Genomic DNA, 19,921 nt, shown 5'->3' with positions numbered 1-19,921 from the left:
AATCTCTAAACACACAAAACTGCAGTCTTTGAACTTCACTTTATTATAGAGCACAACAGCATTATGTTCCTTCTGGCATGTTCTCCTTGGGTGATAAAGAAAAGGCCAGACTACTGGCCAAAAAACAGCCTGCATTGCTGTATTACTAGATTATAAAACATGGTTTCACGCTTGTCTGTTCAGCAGATGCAGTGAGTGTTGCTGAGAATACATTACCATCTTCGGACAGAGGCGACTGTTAGACTGAGCCGTAAGTTCTCTGGCCAGTAAAGAGATAGTGTCCTCACAACTGGGGAGCCCTAAGTAGATTTTCCTCACTAAAAGCAAAGATGTACGACAGAGCCTTGTAGGGAAGGGAAATAGTACTTCTATCTGAAACATACTGAAGGGGAAAGAAGAGAATTAACTGAAGTATATCCTGCACGTCACACTTAAGGAGACCAGATTCTCCTTTGAAAAAAGGTTAGGTAAGACAAGCAAAGGCAAAAGTAACTTAGCAAAGAAATTTTCTCAGACTGTAGGTCTTATTTTGTCAACTATTTTTTATACGCTTTAAGACACATAGCTATTTTATTCTAATTCTTCATAGCTTAAACTCCTGGAGTTTCCAGCAAATCCCTAGGATTTACTTTTACCCCAGTATTAAACTTCAACGGTAATTTTCTATCAGGTATGAAATCTGTAGGTGTCTGAAATCTCTGTAAGTATATAAGGCTTTAAAATAAAACCTGGACAGACTCTTCTGGTATCCACATTCATCACTATTGTCATCGTGGACATATTTCAGATCAAACTAGTGACAATGAAAAGAATCAGTTCCAGGGGCCTGGGATTCTTAGGTGGAAGAGTTTGGAAACTTCGAGAGCTTCTTGCTATTCTTAAGTTCAAAGGGTAAAGTCAACATTTTTGTCATGATGATGAAAACAGTATTTGCTACAATAAACATCATGCAAATTTAGGTGTATTTTCTTTAAAAACTGCAGTTTCTAGAGGGAAGTACCTCTTAAGTAAGTAGTAGTTACTCTTTGAATTGGGTAAACAACAAGCCCAAGCTTCCAGCTGTCACAAACTTCAGAATCCACAGTTAGCAGCCAGCAGCTACCCTCATGCTACATTAGGTAGGAGAGCACAGCTGCTTTAAAAAAGACATAGAAAAATATAGAGTGAATTTGCCTGGAAAACCTGCAACATTCTTACAATCACACTTACTGCCTAATAAGCATAGCCAATTAGAAAGGTAAGTTAACGTGAAAAGATACAAAAACTGCTAATGATCTTTGTAGAAGTCTGCTTTAAACATTACAAACATCATCAAGAACCTCTCATTCTGCTATAAGACACTTATTTTAGAACAAGATTAGGATACATTTTGCTACTAAAAATTTCTATGGCATAAAGATCTAATAGCCAGATTCCCATCATCCAAGGCCCAGGAAAAGTTTTCAGGTATCCTAACAAAGACCTGCATCAGCCTTGAGCAGTACTGTTATTGTAACCCCACACAAAGAAAGGAATCTGAACTCTCAATACAGTTTGCAACAAACAAAAATTCATTCCGATGACCAATGGCAACTCTATTAGCTCCTAAATATAACAAGTCTCTAGATCAACATCATTCAACTCAAGTTTTGAGCAAGTAACACTTATGGAGGATATGCCAATAACAGTGTCTTTTCCACAAATCAGAAAACTGCCAACAGTGTAATTTTAGCAAAATTATATAATATAATTTACAGAAATTTATAGGCATTATGGCAGATTATATCCTCCAATTCTTTTTTTTTTTAATAAAATCTTTTCAGTCATTGTGCCTAGGCTTCAGCATCACTGCTACTCAAGAAGACTTATTTCTGCTATGAACTCTGAATAGTCTATGGCCATTCTAAAAATCTAAAAATCCTACAGGCAGCAGCAGGCAGGAGCTTGGAGTTCCAGCTCCACTGGCCTTAAAAATGCTAAGAAAAAGAAGAAAACACAACTGTAATTGAGATCTTCACAGCCATGTATCCTGCAGCAAGGATTGGGCATAAACCTGAGAATCTAAACACACTGCAGAGAGCTCTGTCAATCTGAAATGTGAATTCACAGTCACCATGATCTGAAAAGAAATGGAAGAAATTATGTTAACACTACAAATCCCAGGGTTTGGGAAAATATGCGGCATGGTACCAACCACACCTGCTGCCTCACATTCAAGTACTGTGCCCATACTGTCACCATTACCCATCTCAAAAGTCAAGCAGAACAAGGAAAATGCTGATTATCACAGACAGCATTCCCATACAGCTTGGTCTAGTTCTAAAAAATAGTAACAGTGGGTCATTATTCAGAAACCAAATTTGAGATAAAGCATCTTTAAAGTAATTGTCTCTTCAATTACTTTCCTCCTCCCGTTTGACCAACAGACTTCTTGTCAAGGGTCTATCTCCAAACTGTAAGAGGATATTCATATTTAAGGAAATATGCTGAATAAAAGACAAGCACTGGTTCAGCAGAGATTATCAGGTAAATTCAGAGCTTTACAAAGTTTCTGAAAATACTCAGAAAAAATAAACTGCAAGTTTACTGCCAGGAACTTGAAAAAGCTTGTGGTAGGTTGCATAAATAGGAAGGAAACATGGTAATGTATTGTTTGGGGGGGTTTAATTTTACTGCACAAGTAACTCTCTCTACAGAGGCTACCAGACAGCATACCCTTTTAACATCCCTTTTAATGCATACCCTTTTAACCTCCCTAACACAATTCCTTGGCTAATGCATTGTAAACTTTTTACTTTGGGCTAAAAGGCATATGTATACCTAAACACTCATACTTCTTCAGATATACATACCCAAACTGATTTACTCTAGCAGAAGGTATGGCATAGGTGTCTCAGTCGAAGATGAAACTGGGAAAGTCTTGTTTTTACATGCAAACACGTCAAAGCAAAATGACCACTAAAGAGTTCCATGGAGTCCCTACAAAAGGCTTGGTGGTACCACAAAGAGCACTTTGCTGAAATGCTCATATTAAGCAGACAGCCTAAAGATAGCCAGGAATATAAAAGTATGTAAGGTGCTTAGCCCAAGACAAAGCTGTGAACTTATTGGCTGATCAAGTGTAAGAAGGTAATGAGAAATCTCCACTGCCTGGTCCATTCAAAATAAGCACATCCAGACAGCGATACAATTATGAATCCAAGGTCAATTATAGCTCCTTTCCAAAATGTAGTGGAGAACATTGAACCGAACACAACATCTGGCAGACAGATACTGCTCTAAACAATTACTCACTCACAGTGACTTACAAGTTTACAGAAAAAGAAAATAAGCAAACTTGTGTTGACTTGTTTTTTTGGTTATATGTAATATTTGTTTCCAGTCTAATCTCAAAGCATAACTTCAAGAATATTTATTTATTATCTCAATGTGGGCTATCTCCAAGGATATACCTTCTTGTCAGAGGCAAATAGCAATGGAATTTTTTGTATCACTTTAGTGAAATCCAAAATGGCCAAAAAGGTATGAACAGTTTTTCCTCACGAAAATAATTAAAAAAAAAATTAACGCTTTGAACTCAGCAAGCAAGAAAAATAACCATCACTCTTTTTACTGTATTTATAAACTCTAACCTATCCACTAAAATACTCATCACTAGAAAGGGAAAAAATACTGAAAAAAACAGTAGTACCAAATATGTTAACTGAAAATATGTTTATTTTAAAATACTGTAAGAATCAGTGAATTTAATCTGATATACACATTTATTCTTTAACAAGTATTTGGCATCTTGATAATATCAAAGATATCATATGATGCAACAGTTGCTATAGTAGCAATACTTCTTTAAATAAAAACAGATCAAACAAAAGTATAAAACATAAATTATAAACAAAAATGTGATGCATCACATACATCCCCAGTTAGCAGAGAAAAAGAGTAAATAATAGTTTCCTAGCTCAGCTAGTCCTCAGAGTTATATCTGCAAATATGTAATTGTATCAGCAAGTCCATCCCTTCTGGGAGATAAGAGATGGCTCAGAGAATTAGGTCCGCATACGAATAATAGGAGATACTAAAAGACCAGCTGAAAAGTGCATAGGAATTCAAATACTAGGTAGGAACACCCCCAAAAAATCTTTTTCTGGCCAAGCAAGAGGAAATTCTGTGTCTAGGGATTCTGAGGCAGGAAAAGAACTGAAGATTTAAAGCAGATCCCTTGTGTGGTACTACAGAACTTCAGTGGGTAAAACTTCTTTTGCAGGGTCTTTGCGAAATCAGTTGCTTACAGATTTCAAAAAGACAAGAAGTGCATGTGACCTGTGAAAAATGATGAGTCAAAACAGATGATTGCAGGGTTTGGAATTGTAGTTAGTAGAAAACGTCAGGTAAGGGGAAAAGCTCATGATACTATAACATAACCCACAAAACTGAAAAAAGGTGTTGATGGTTGAAGTCACTCACTAGTATTTGCTGGTACCATCCTAAAATTATGTATTTCCTACACAGCCTAATCTTGAAACAAATCATTACACACCTGGTTTTGCATTATATGAGAAAGGAAAGGAAAGGTTCACGGATATAAGCTATGTATATATCCACATATGCTATGTGGATATATCCATGTTTCAACAGCTGCCCCAGCTATTGGGCATTGATTTAACAAAAGCAGGTTATCATGTACATTAATGAGACACATGTATATAACTATGTATTTTCATTAACTTTTCTTTGACGAGGTTTTTAAATGCAGAATGATTACATGCAAAATGCTTATGAAAAGATATTTCTAAACAACCTCAAGAAATAGCACCAGCCAAAGGATATTGATTTAGCTAGTTATTGCTGGTGCAGATCAAATTTTAATTTCCATGTATAATACTTCAGGTTTCATACAGAAGGTATGAAACAGGCTTAATCCATACTTTCACTGATAAAGCAACAGCAGATCCGGCCTACAGACTACATTGACCATTTCCCTCCTATACAATAAAAACCATATTTTATTGCAAAACCTGTTTTCAATATAAGAACACTACTTCCTCCATGCTTTTTTTTTCCTTTACCCACACTGTATATTCTTGAATAAATAGGTTTTTTTCTGATTTAAGAGCACAAGATATAATTACATGACCAACAGCCAGACCCTGAATAACCCAACCAGGAGTAAGCACTATATCAATTAGGCGGGTTTTATCCTATGAGAACTGCATGGTTAAAAATTGTTTTAATGACAGCCTAACTGCAAGAAGTCATGACAAAATACATTTCTAAATTAAAAATAACTCACATTGAGGCAAGATAAACACAACCAAAGCATCTGATATGTAGTAACCAGTGCAATGACCCCAACCCATGATTATGTAGCCTTCAGTGCCTACTAAAGTTGAAATCTCTGTAAGCCAACAACTTCTGTGTCTCCTTTCTTTAGGATCAACTGATTCTCAGCTGGGAAACTGAAAAAGACTCAACAGGTAATAATTATTCCTGATACAACAGAGAAGTAGGTTTATTCGAGCTTTTGAAAAAGGCCAAGGCTTTATGCATTTTAGTTGCCCTAGGTTTCATATACCTCAGTCCTGACTATCACATTCAAAATGCTTGCCCACAAAAGGCATCTCCTAAAGTAGTAGGTATGAAGTACTATAGAAGTCTTTCAAGAATATCAGCAAAGTCAAATAAGAAACACATAAACAGTGCTTTTTCCGTTCATGAAAATTACCCCTTTCATGTCAAATTCCTAGCCCTTTCAATGTCTTACTATGTTTGCTGATCGAACGGGAGCTTTCCAGACCTTTATTTAAAGAGATACCTATGTCATATTTTGGAAAGCATGAGCTTATCTGCTGTAATCCCAGCAAGGCCAACGGAAGACAGCTATAGCTGTGATCCTGCACCTGAGCTAATAAGCTGTGTCATGGACATTATTTCAGGTTCAGCACCGAGGTGATACAGCTGTGCCTTCTAATTTGGATCAGGCTTTTATCTCTTCTCAGGTATTCTTCAAAAGCAATCAGCCTGATGAGCCTCAACAAGCCATCTGTAGTACCGCATCAAACCCGCTATTCAGAGGGGTTTGATTTCTCAATATCCAAAGTGTGACTGCTGTAAATTTGTTGTGGATGCACCTGTTCAAATAAAAAAAAATTATTTTATTATCACTAATTCTAGCATTCAGGAGACCTGAATTCAATTTCCAACTCAGCCACCAACATCTTTATGGGGGTAATGAATCCTTACACATGGGAAACTAGGCCTTCCATGAGGGCTCCACAGAGCAAAAAGTCCTGTGGGGAAACACATCAGCAGCTTTGCATACCACCATATTTCTCTTCAAGACCCTGTAGTTCACAAACACTTGGAAGAGAGGTAGTTGCACACTGCTACAACAGCTTGGGCCATCATTAGGAGTGGGATAAGTGAAAACCAAGTGATAGAAGTTCACTGACAGTTTCCGTCCTGTGTATTACGCACCATAATTGATGCATCCTTCTTCGGGTTGAAATTTTATTTTTCCTTGGCTCTTGAATATGTGTAATTTAAAGATATGGTTTTACTCTTGCTTCTGATTGACTTTTTGTCTAGAGGTAGGCATGACTTCTGTCAGTCAATTTAAGTCAACAGTATTTTCAGACACTTAATTTTCTCACTTTGGAGTTAAAATCTTCTTGACTACTACATATTTGAATAAATTTGGGGATTTTAATGCTACTTCTGGAATAATTTGTTCCCTGAGGTTGCTGAAATCAATTCCACTATTAATTACTGTCATAGTTATAATTACTCATTGAAAGAATTCCTTTAACTTCTTAGTTGAGACTAGCACCTTTATCCCCTACTTTCCAAAACGGTCCATTCCAAAAAGTAGCATTTTAAGCCACTGAGAATATCTTCACCTAAGTGTTGCCCATTCACATTGCTGCATTTACTCTTTGGTTAATAAACACTTCTGCATAACCTAGTATTTCATATGAAATAATTATGATTGCGGTGTTTTATTTTATTCACAAAGTATATGGACTGCATAGCAAAAAATTTAAATATTGTTTCAGAATTCCTGTTTTGTAACATAGAAATGTCAGCAAAGCAAACTTGATCTATTAACTTTTGCATCAGCAACACAACAGGAATTTAAGTATAGAAAACACAACTAATACACCATATTCAGCAGTTTTTAAGTAAGCATGTGTTAAGTTGATATAGTATTTATAGGAATATGAAATGCATACAAAGTATTTCAAATATTTGGAGCACAAACCAAAATCTACCTACACGAAGGCTTACATAGAGAAAGCTCAAATTACTGATTATTGGTACTGCTTAGAAATAAAATAAGCAACAGATATACTTGTTTTCAGGGTAGTTACATGACATCTGTTATTCTGCTGTACCACAGACTTTGGATATAGTTAAGTAGTACAGAGGCAAGTTTATCTCACAATCCTATTTTACATGGACAGTTCCTCTGAAATAATGCCATAGGCTTTGGATTTTTATAGGTTATTTGAGAATTTTTTCATTAATCAAGTGCATCATACTACCTCATCTGCATTACATATGCATGAAAACGTGGTAGCCACTTGATAGGTGTTACCCAGCTCTAAAGTCTACTGTAATCACACAGTAACTTTGCTGCTTATTGCAAATGAAAACGCATCAGTAGACCTGTAATGAATCCAGCTGGGCTTTCTTTGGAAAGGATTCCTGCTGCTCTGCTCTGGTGAATCACCGGAACTGATGTTCCACTTGTTTTTGTGGAGATTGAAATTTAACATGTTTTTCAAGGTGGTTATGAAACTATAAGTAAAAGCAAAATCTTGCCAGTTTTCACTCATGATTATGAGATCCACTGCTAAGTAAACAGCTTTATGATTTAGCAAGTAAACAAAACACAGTTAGATAACTTATTTAATTATAAGAATTAAGCTAACTATTTTATCCCCCCGTCCCCTCTTCCACACTTGATTTTTACCACAATGAATCTATGAAGTCAGCCAGTTAACCATACTGAGAGAACAGGGACACATATGTATATTAGAAAATATATGTATCACACTGTATAAGATTTAGCCTCTAACCTTAATACATTACTCATGCTAAAATAGAACCAACCATGAAAACACTTTACTATACACATATATACATCAAACTCTATGCCCAACATTTGCAGGATCACAGTCCTAGATTTAATACTGAAGTCAACATCTCCGAATTTGCACAGCCTGTGACAAAATGAAATTGAAGCTATTATTATTATTATTATGGTAGAGCAGCTTTCCAAACCATTCTGGCATACAATGAGTAAAACTACTTCAAAAAATGTCACAGGACAAAGCAAACTACCAAGCTGCAACAAGGCTTTACTGTTGGTCAGATTCTACTGCCTATGCTGTTTCTCCATCCTCCAAAGGCCAAACCACAATCCTCCTTCTCTCTGCTGCCTGACATCCTCTCCCATACTCCTCAGTGCTCTTTAACCACCTAGCAGGAACGAGCTACAGCTGCACATCATCTATGTCAATCAACCCACTGCCTTCGTAGCAAGGCCACAGCTGCATATTATCCACATTAATCAACCCATTGCCTTCACTCCTCTACAAAAAAACATATTTAAAATTTAAAAATATAACACTTCTTAAACGACAGGCTCAGCCTGTGGCAAAGTCAAGAAACTGAGTTGTGGGGACAATGTGACAGGGAAGTGGGGACATGGGACACATAGGTGTGTGCCCATAACCAGCTCTCGATTACTAGTAAATTGGTTTATCTCCATAACTGAAGGCACAACTTGAGCCTAGAAGAATTTATTACCTCAGGTACAATGCAATCTAAACATAACAATTCTGCATCAAGGCTCTGCATGCCAACTACTTTTGGTGATTATTTGAGAAAACTAAGCTGGTTTCTATAGAATCACATAGTCCTGGAAAGGGCAGCACAATCAGTCCTCCAGGAACAAGAGTGACGTAGCACAATGCACACACCTAGGTGGGTATGCTGGAGCCAGTCCACATCCAGCAGCACCACTGCTGAGCAGAAGCAGCACCACTGGATCTGAATGACGTTAGCAGTAAATATCTGTACCAAACTCCTCTCTGTATCCTCTAGCACCTCATTTAACTGGGGGACGGTGCTTTCTGTCATCAGGGTATCCTAGCTCTTTATTTAAAAAAAAAAAAAAAAAAAAGTAAGTATGATTATACAGCCATTCCACTCTATTATTTTTGTCCCTAAACAGGTGTTGCTGGAGGAAAGAGGAACAGGAGGAAGGAAAATCTCTGCGTGTAAACAAGTTGTCCATTTCTTCTGTGAAAGGTTACAGCTATTGGTATTAGGTGTCCCATTTGGAAAGCAGGCTTGTGCTGCAGAACTAACTTTCCCAGTCCTGCTAGTGGTCCCATGGAGATCAAGCCAGTTACATTTTAACACAAGAAGCTGACTCTAAAATAATGAGTATTAAATCTATAAAGCTCAACTTAAAAAGAAACAGAAATGCTATGCAGGCCATGTAAATGCATTCTGAGGTTGATCTGGTTTTTTGCATGAGACTTCTGCCTATAAATACAGTGACAGCAACACTAAAGAAACTTGCAGAAACTTCTGTTTTACAAATTTCAGTACAAAACCTATTAAAATTCTCAATATGTCTCATTTTACTTTTTACAAATTCAAAAACTCTCACAAGTGCTAATAATTAATAGGGTGCTTTGAACTTCACTGGAAGAAAAAACGGGAGGCTTGAGGTAAGTAACTCTCAGAAGCTTTGATTATTTGTCAAAGAAAAAACTGATAGAAATATAGCTAGGAAATGGTAAACCATTAAAAAATGGCAACTGGAACACCCAACTCATTCGTGTTTCTGTCTTTTTCTGAAATTATATCTTCTGGCTCTATAAAGCCCTCATTAGTATTTCTCAGGTCTCCTTTTGTGGCAAATTATGTAATAGGAATATGATCAAAGCTGTAAGTACCAAAAATATATCAGCAGCTCTTCCTCAACGAATTCTTCTATTGGGGATTGTTTCCACTAGATAACTGAAAAAGTTGGAAATTAGTTAAATATCAGTCTACTGGCAACAAAGTATAATGATTATTACATTATTTTTCTGCAGCAACTACAGTTAATTTTTATGTATCACTTTAATTAATATTCCAACTTAAGCAGCAAAAAACTGAAGTAGTTAATGGTCTCTTACAGAGTGCCTCAAATTTACTAACAAACCTTTTTCCATATCATCTGGATTTCAAACTACCTATGCTAAAATGTACCCATGCTTGCTATCAGTAAGTTCTGGCAAATGTGTTTGTAAAAAAACGCATTTTAGATTTGTTTACAAATGCATCCTGCAGCATTTTATAAACAACTGTAAATAGTTCTTCATGGCATGTGAACATCTGCAAGTCTGGGCCCAGTACCCTTACAGTTTTCCACTGACTTTTGAAATCTTTTTGTGTAGACAGAAAGAGTGGGCAGATCCCTTTCAGCATGAAGACTACAATGTCTTTTCCCAAACACGGGAATTCAGCTATGTTTACAGGCTTGTAAGCTACACTGTTTACATACACTTGAAAATTCAAAAATAATTTAAGGACAATTCAGTTGAAGAAATGAAATTTGCCTGGAAAACCAAAAGTACCACTAATATATGGTGTTATTTTAAAGACCAAGATTAAATAATATTGTTAAAGTAATTAGCTGATTTTTCCTTTTTTAAATTTCATCATAGCTACTGAATGAGAAGTTCCAGTTATCAAAAAGGCCTATATTTAAAGACAAATAAATTAGGTTGTCTTATTTAGTTCAGCTTTTTATTGATAATTAAGGCCACCTAAAAGAAAGCAGCATGTTCCTGATACTATAATGTGTTCATACCATATGCAATGTACAGTATTTTTAATAGAATAACTATTCTTTTTTGAAAGAATAACCAAAACCTATAGTCCATCTCAGCACTACCATATTAAAATCAATTAGAAAACACCGCAGAATTTACACAGCTATTCTATCATGCCTTCCACATACAGAACTCTGAAATAACGATCTCAACATTAAGTATTTTAGAAATGTTAATTACTACCCAAACTTGGGGAGGAGGGGGGTTTAAAGCTCACCTCCCTGAACCCGTCAGCCTAGCTATGAACACTTTCAAAAATTCTAACCATTCTTAATATGAAATGTGACTTAACATAGCTCTGCAAGGTATCTATCATGACACGTAAATAAACATGAAAAACTACACATCCAGCTGGGAAATCTGCTTGTTCTGATAACAAGGATCTTTGGTCTAAAGACATATATTTGTATCCTGTCCAGTACTGTGAGTAAATGCCTTTTTTTGCTTTCACTATGATTTCAGTCATGATGACCCAATGAAATATCAGAAATACTAATACCCACAAAATGACTAGTAACTGTGGAATAACACATATTAGAACTGTCAATCCAGGCTAATATGCAGCTGCCTCAGATAGAAAACTATTACAGAACTGAGAGATAACCTGCACCCTTTGATCATTCAGGCCTCTGGAAGCAAGTCTTCCGAAGGTAATATAGATGCCTAGAAGAATAAGAGTAACCTGGGGAGAATGAGGTAACTAGTGAAATTTTAGCTAGATCCATGTCTGAAAAGTTAAACACTTTCATCTAGTTCATGGGTCAAAAAATTAGTAAATACAAGCATTCTGTACTCACTTTGACCTACTCCTAAATCTTCCTTAGAGAAGCTAATAAGGTCCTCTTTGCTACAGAGTAAGATCTATTTTTGAAGAAACTTAACAAAACTGGCTGTCTTTGCTATATCTCGTGTCTTCCAAAGGTCTGAGACATCAAGGTTAGCTGAACAGAACTAGAAGTCAAACCAAGAAGCTCCTGAAGCAACCAACTAGTCTTAATCACCTTCATTCTCCTGCAGACTTAATTTGTGAAGATTTAAGTTGCTTTTAATTTGGATTCCCAGCTTGAGACATAAAGGTTTCAGCCTGGAAACCCAGACAGGGCAGTGTACAAATTTACAGTTGATTGCAGAAAGCTGATTTGAGCACTTCCAAGGAAAGAGCTAGGACTAAGGAGCCAAGTGCAATGGGAAAATGATTGATGAATCCAGGGTAAAGTGAGTTGATTTGCAGCACTCTAACCAAACATCAGAACACAGAAACTATTTTAATGGATTATACCAGATGTCTGCCTAGTCCAGAGAGGATAGCACCAGAACATGAACTCCACAGCAGACAGATGTGAGATAATCTACCTTCCATATCATGTCTCAATCTCATTTGAAACAGACAGATTAGTTTAAACCATTATATAGAAAACAATAGTGAGTGTAGTGTAACAGTGTAATAAAAGCTAATGGTAGGCCATCTTCTGAAGTACTTTGTGAAATTCTGTGGTCCTAGCCCCTCTCCTCAATTAAAAAAAAAAAAAAAAAAAAAAGTGCAAAAATTTGCAAGTTATTACAGAAACAAAAATCTTCTACAAGAAAAAGGAATGGAAATATGAAAAGATCTGCACATACAGAGACAATAAATATAATTACCAGTGTAAGAAAGATTAACAGATTCACTTTTTCTATAACAGAAGTATGAGTAACTAATAAAACTGAAATGAAAAATTCTTACATTATAAAAAGGTATGTTTTCCATAAAGTATAATTAACATACAAAGCTTCTTGACACAGTATATTATCAAAGCTGAGTGTGGAGGGGGTGTAAGCATCTTAGATATATATAATTCAGTATCAGATAATATTTAGGAAGAAACCTAAATTTTAGAGTCACCCTTCTGTTAAGTGTACATTATATTCTTCCTGACATCTTTCCTTGACACTGACTCTTGTCAAACACAGGTTACTGAATTAAATCAGTAAAGAATGGTCCATAACAATAATCTCTGTGGCTATAAAGCATGGATAAGTTACCTTTCTCTGTAACTCAGTTTTCTTATTTGAAAATTACAAATAATAATCATTATTTCAAGATCAGAAGATAAGAATTAGTTATTAATTCTGTTTTCTGATCCAGGAATAATAACATGATGTTTCTGTAAAAACAAAACAGCAAGTATAATGTAGTCTTACTTGCTAAATCAATTTACATGCTTTGAACAATGTTTGGTCCTTCTGTAATGGCTTCATTCTCCTTACAACCATACATAAAAATTTAAATTTGTGCAAAATGCAGATTCCAGAGCTAGATTCCTGTATCTCCTAAAGACTGGTCCAGATCTGGCATATCATGAAGACATACTTAGCAGTCAGGATGCACCAAAAACAATAACGTTTCCCAAGTACATTACGAGCACATCAAGAGCATCAGTGTCACCCAGCACTAAGGGGACAAGCAGGTTCTTTTGGGGACCTGCCAAGGATCCCTTAGAAACCAAAGTTTAAAGGGGAGGGGGGGGGGGGGGGGGGGGAGAAAAAAAAGAAAAAACTACATCGCCCCACCTTTTTTTTTGTACAGCCTACTTTCCATGTCCTTTCTCAAAAAATGGTCCAAGATAACAAGATTGCTTCCCAAGTCCCACTGATCTCTGCGAGTTTGTGGTCTTTTTCCTATGACTGTGGTTCTTTGCATTTCTAATGCCTCATCTGGCTCCTCCAAAAAAGAAGGAACTGTAAATCAAGACTTGCAAAGTGGCCAGACAGGCATTGCAAAACTTAAGCAGACATGTATCAGGAACATGCAACAAAACAGGATTTCCGCACAAGCTGAAACACAACATTTATGATAAAATCACATATTAGTTAGCTGCAATGGGTAGATGTGGAAAGGGTCTGACAAGGTTGAAAATAAAAAGCAAATACTGTAAGTCTGCAGATTTAAATAATACAGCAGAGAACACAATACAAGAGCATGTTTATGCACTGATCTGGAAATAGTAGGAAAGTTACACTGTATATTAAAGAAAGTTACTGACAACAGCAAAGACACAGGTAGATGAAGTAGGTAGGAAAGCTGACAAAGTCAAAGAGCCACTGGAGATTTGTTTTCCTGTTTCACAGCACAGTCAGGGCTCATCAGCTGTGTTTAGTAGTGTCACACAACACAGTGGATGAAAAGAATCACCTGTCTCATGGACAAGTTTAATGTACAATCAACTGCACAGTATGGTTTGTAGGGTTCATCAACAGCACAGCTGAATACGGGGAATTCAAGAACCTTACAGCAAATCCATTTAGATGCAGCGTTTGTAAGGTTTTTTTCACCTTAAGTGGCCCAAAAATCCAAAATCAGTTCTATGGATAATGCATCTTCATTTGGAGCCACTTCTGAGGCTGAAAAGCACAGGCACAGCAGCTAACACAGTAGGCTAGGAAAATGAACTTTGGGTTCAGGAATGCAGATAGTTTATGTATGATGCTGTGGGATATTAAATATTCAGAAAAACTGTCACCTTTGTTTCATCCTCCAAATGTTAAGATCTCTAATTTTCAGAACTTATTTTGGGGAGGTTTGTTTTCACACAGGTTGGAACAGACCTTAACTGTGTTTTGTGACAATTGGAAAGACCCCTGTACCTATAGGATCCCTATCATTTATGAGGAAAGGCAAAACTTCGGTTTCACAGACAAACTTATCTTCACATATACATAGTTAAGAGCCGTTGTTAACATATCCTCAATAGGAAGAGGAACATTTGGCACCTTCCTTAAAGTGATGCTCATAGAATAAGGTATGTGAGGTGTAAGGCGAGCAGCAGGCTGCCCTCAGCAGCCCCCGGGGACAGGTGAAGCAGCACCTGCAGGCCAAACCCCAAGCCATCAGCCTCCTGGTGCACTTCCAGTTCCAACCCACTGTCTTCACCTGACATTCTTTCACTCTGAATAAAGCAAATCGTGGCTTCTTGAGTGAGGGGAACTCCAGTGCCCCACCGTTTGGCTCGGCTCTTCGCCCCCCGCCACCTGTGCCCCCTGCGCGGGGGGGAGCGGGGCTGCCCCACCGCCAGCTTCGCCCTCGCTCCGCCGGGGCTCTGCCCCACGTCCTGCCGGCTGAGGCGGGCTCTGGCCCTCCCGCCCCCCTCCCCACGGCGGGGCAGCCCCCCTCAGGCAGGGCTGGAGCGCCTGGGGGCTCTTCCCCCTCTCCCTGCCTGAAGGGGCGCTCCCCACGACCGCTTCTCCCCCGGGAAGACGCTCCTCGTCCCCAAAGGAAGGCGCCTTCTCCTCCTCCGCAGCTCCCTGGGCAGGGGCCTCTGCCCCGGCCCCTTCTTCACCTCAGTGCCCTCGGCCAGGAGGCGCTTCCCTCCCTTTCCCCTGAGAGAAGGGCTCCGTCCCCCGCACTCCGTTGCGAGGCAGGCCCCCTCGACTGCCACAAGCCCCTGGAGAAACGGGGCTCTTCCCCTCTCCCCCCGCCCAGGCGACTGCGGCTGGCACTGACCCGTCTCTGCCGTCCTGCTCCTCTCCGCCATATTTGTTGTCATCCCCCCCACCCCCCCCCCAAAGAGCGAGACGCTGCCTGGGCGTCGCCATGGCAACACACGTCACCGCCAGGGGAGTCCCGCGCCCGCCCCCCCCCCCTCCGCCTCGCCGCCCGCCATGGCGGCGCGGGCAGCGGGCGGCCGTCCGGGGAAAGGCTTCCAGCCGCCGCGGGGAGCCCGGGGGGGCCGCGACGGCAGCGGGGTGCGCGGCGCCCGCTCCCCTCACCGCCCGGACCGGTGGCCGCCCCCGCGCTCCCGGGTGGGGCTGTCGAGCGTGAGGGCAGCGGGCGCTGCGCGAGGGCGGGAACGGCCGTGCGTGAGGAGAGCCCCGCCGGCCGCCTGCCCCTGCGCGCCGCTCGCTGCCGGTGTTTACCCGCGCTGCGCGCCCGGGGGAGGCAGGGCTCGTTACCTGCTCCCCGGCGGCTGGCCCTGCCTCGGCAATTACAGTGACAGCGCCCCGGAGGACGGGGCAGCAGCCGGGTACCTGAGCCCTCAGCCGGGCCTCGCTCCCCGCCCGCGGGGAGTCGGCGCTGGCCCTGTGGTAGTCACGGGCTCGGAGGAGAGGCTCGTTATGGGGGTGGTGTGCCCCTCCACCCACGGCGGGGAGCGATCACAGCCTGGAGGGGAGGGGGGAACGTTGGCTTAGGGGTCTGTGTCACCCCGGTGGGGAAGGGAGCGCGTCTCTCCCGCTCTGGCTTCCGGCCTGATGCGCTGAGGTGGAGGCGCTTTAGGCAGAGATGGCAAATCCATGTGTGGGGCTGCCCCACCCTGCCCCAAAACTCAGCAGGTGAGTCTGACCGTGTGGCAGTTCTGTCAACTTTTTTTTTTTTTTTTTTTTTTTAATATCTTAAAGCAGCCCAGTGGGGAGCTTCATTATGTGTGTGAGTGTTACCCGTCTGTCTCCTCCTAGACCTAGCAGGTGAGCCTGACCATATGGCAAATACAGCCCTGCTTCCTGGGGACGGGAGCGACTCTGTGTGCTTGTGTTTGCAAGCCCAGTGGGTGACACTCACCATGTGGCAAATACAGCAATGAGGGCTTTGGTGCAAAGGGGCTAATTATGTGTGTGTTTCCCAAGAGACCCAGCTGGTTGGGTCTGATCATGCGTGTCTCGCTAACGCAAGACCGAGATGGCAGCTTCATTGTACATCCTCAATGCAGACAGACTCCAAACTCCCAGAAGCGAGGCAAGCCCTGGGACAAGTGCGGTGTTGCAAGTGCAAGCGTCAAGGCCTAGAATCATGTATGTTTGCATACATGGGCAGACACGGGGGTGAATGCACCCCAGATTGGGTGGCTGTTAAAACTGTGGAACAAGTAGCATGTATGCAATGCTGAGCAACAGAAATGGGCACAACTGTGTTAAATGGTGATGTACACACTCATGTGTTTGCTTCCTTATAGCTGATAAATTGGTGTAACCACTTCCTAGTGACCAATGACTACTCGTGGAAATGCTCCACACTTAAAAATTAAGGCAGGTAGAATTCTGTCTTTCTCCATCTAAAGTTCTGTTCTTTAAACACCACTTCCCCTCCTTGTCTTCCTACCTGGTATGTGCCTTTTCTGTTCCAGTTCAACTCTTCTCTGTAGGGTCAGTTGCTTCCTTTCTTCCTGACTTTTGCCGACTTGTTCATTCTTCTTTCAGTTTATAGTTCTCCCGGGGGGGGGGGTTGCAGCTTGTGTTGTGTGGTGTCTCTTCCTTTGCTGTTTCCTTTCTTTTTCAATGGCACTCAGGCCTCTTTCCTTCATCTACTTCTCTTCACTCTAAGTATCTTACTTTAGTATTATATAAGCTAATTTAATATTACTTAGCCACATTCCTGTGCCAGCGACTTGATGAAATACCTGTCTGAAGTGGTGTACCGAGAGGGTTTTGTGATGAGGTTAGAAAATACACCCTTGCACAGAGGAATATTGGAGTGTGGATACTAACCTTTGCTCAGTGAGAGTCATCAAGATCCAAGCTCTGGAAAATATTTTCTAGACTTTTCCCTCTGCAGTCTTCATAAGCTATAGGTGGTCACTAGCATACTACAAAGGCTGAGTTGTCTTACTGCTGACAGTGAACTACTGTGAGTATACACACACACACACACATATTCTCTCCCCTATCTTTCTCCAGGCTAGCAGAGCACCCAGGCCCTGTGCTCTTCCTTGTTTGTCGCTGGGCAAATGATCCTGTGACATCCCTCTTCAGAATATGCCGTGTGTACTCTCATCCTTTTCTTCCTTCCATTCAGATCTTTGTATTAAATGCTCTTGCACATCCATTGAGAAACATCAGCACCAATTCAGGCTTAACAGACAAAAACATTCTCTCCTGGAATCTCTCCATATATGTGCATTACAGTACGTCCCACCTGTCTGTCTGACACAAAAACCTAACCTAATTGTTTCTTTTCCTCTTTACTTGTCTGGTCTTTTATCAAGTCTAGCTCTCTCTTTCTCTATGAAAAGGGGATCATATCTGTATCAGTAGCTAGGTTACTTTTTGCTTCTAAGCATCTTTTATCCTGCTACAACCCCTTTCCTTCAGGTTCCCTGATATCCATGTCCCACATCGCAGCCCTCCTTCAAATAATTTCTCATATTAGTTACCTCTTCATTCCTTTATCCAAACTTTCCTTCCCCCCCACCCCCCCAGGTCTTAGTTCTGTCCAAGTCTGCAGCTCTAGTCTGGTTTCTTATCATGTCCCCATGTCCCCTTATTCCCTTTGTTCTACTTGCTATTCCAGCTTTAGTTTCCCCTCATCCATATTTCATTCCTAACTATTAATACCCATATAGCATTTTTCATCTGTAAATTTCTAAGAATTAAGTGCCTGTAGAGAAACCTTCCATATCGGGTCTCCAGATGACTTCTTTATTCACATTTCCCTGAGAGACTCACTTCCATGGTGACCACAAATACTAATCCAAAGGCCTTTTGCATCTGCCATTCTACTAACTGAACTCAAGTACCTGCAAGAAACTCTACTGAAATCCAAGGCATCTGGGAGAAAGCACTTTTTCCAGTCAAATTAGCTCTTCTGAGTTAACACACTTGAAAAACCTAGAAATGCCACACTCATTTTTTTTAGTCTGAGTTTAATGCTATGTTATATTCACCTCACCAAGCTGAAATGGTGTTAAATATAGATGATATGCAGTCTTTCCAAAAACAGTAAGATAATTTGACAAGAGGGAACTGGAAAGTTCATATAAAAAGTTCTTTTGAAAATAGAAAGATAACTGAATGGTGTAACTTGAATAAGGGCTGAAGAACGAAGGAAAGAGTATTAAGGAGAAGCAGTTGCTCATATTTATGTAGTTTTAGAGCACCTGAAAATATGCCAGGGTGCTCATTAGTACAAAGACTACTCTGGTCCCTGCCCTTCCAAAGCTAATAATCTAATTCTGGACATCACAACAAAGAGTAACAGAACACCACTGGAAAACACTGCTGCCCTGGTTATCTTCACACCCATTGTTTCAGCCATATTCCTTATCTCAGTGTATCCATCCCTCCGTCCTTCAGCACCTTAGCAAGTAAAAGCTACTTCACTTTTGTGGCTCTTTACAGGTTATTCCCACCTTATTATCTTTTAATATCCTATAGAGAAACCAACGTCTTCCCCCCACACATTTCATTCAGTAATAACTCCCTACTTGTTACATTTTCAAACCAGCACCTTCCTGCTTTCCCTTGCTGCTGCTTCTCACTCCCACTCACCTAATTTTCCTCCTTTAAATCCCTCCCTTAAAATCTCCTATGCTGTGATGTCTGCTGAAGGAATGACAATGAATACTCAGCTGTGTGCCAAGATTACTGCCTATCATGGTGACTGGTTTTGTCTTATTCTGATCTGTCTCTTGCATTCACTCCCAGACTGAAAGTGACTTGAAGCAGGCCCCTTCTTTTCACTGTGTTCCTTAAGGGTTCTGGAGTGGACTCTTAAAAACTATTATAAAAACAAATAAAAATAAATCAAGGCAATAGAAATAAAACAGAAGTACTGGCCAAAACCAGAAACATTAGGCAATAATTCAGTTATAATTAATCAGTTTAGGTAAATTTACAGAAAATATAATGTGACTGACAACTTCAATACAAATAATGAAAACGAAATTACTTTTTTAAATACAGATTTGTGCTATTTCTCTGTTTATTTATAATCTACAAGGACTTGAGGTGTATGTTTTACTTTTTTATCTGTGCTTGTATTTGAAACATGGGATACTCCAATTTTTGTTTATCTTTTGTCTGCAGTCCACAAGATTGCATGGTGACTTATGAACATGAGAAAGCATAATGCCACAAGAGCAAAAACTGAAAGGAGAAAAGATTTCTGATTGCTTTTTTTTAAAACATACTTCAAATATGTTGAGGATAGAAGGATTTGCATTACACATTCAATACTTTCGATTCGACTAGAGGTGGCTGCTGTCAATATGTATCTGTTGAAACCCCAAAGATCTTCCAAGAAAATCGATAAAAATCCAATTTTACAATCCTGATATTTTCAGAGTGTTTAAAAAATTGGC

At 40.0% G+C, this 19,921-nt stretch overlaps 1 protein-coding gene across 5 annotated transcripts in view; it reads right to left on the bottom strand.

Annotated features, from left to right (window-relative positions):
* The window catches only part of LOC130156627 (BEN domain-containing protein 5), a 965,146-nt gene extending 949,753 nt beyond the window's left edge, over positions 1-15,393 (bottom strand). For all 5 annotated transcript variants that reach the window (XM_056355197.1, XM_056355198.1, XM_056355193.1 and 2 more), the window contains exon 1: positions 15,355-15,393. In XM_056355197.1, coding sequence (XP_056211172.1) covers positions 15,355-15,385 — 31 coding nt within the window. In that variant the 5' untranslated portion in view covers positions 15,386-15,393. The remainder of the gene's footprint in view (positions 1-15,354) is intronic.
* Between the last annotated feature and the right edge of the window lie 4,528 nt (positions 15,394-19,921).

This window comes from Falco biarmicus, chromosome 11 (assembly GCF_023638135.1).
Source record: "Falco biarmicus isolate bFalBia1 chromosome 11, bFalBia1.pri, whole genome shotgun sequence".
NCBI lineage: Eukaryota > Metazoa > Chordata > Aves > Falconiformes > Falconidae > Falco > Falco biarmicus.
The sequence above is the reverse complement of the archived record's forward strand: the minus strand, read 5'-3'. Positions and strand labels throughout refer to the sequence as shown.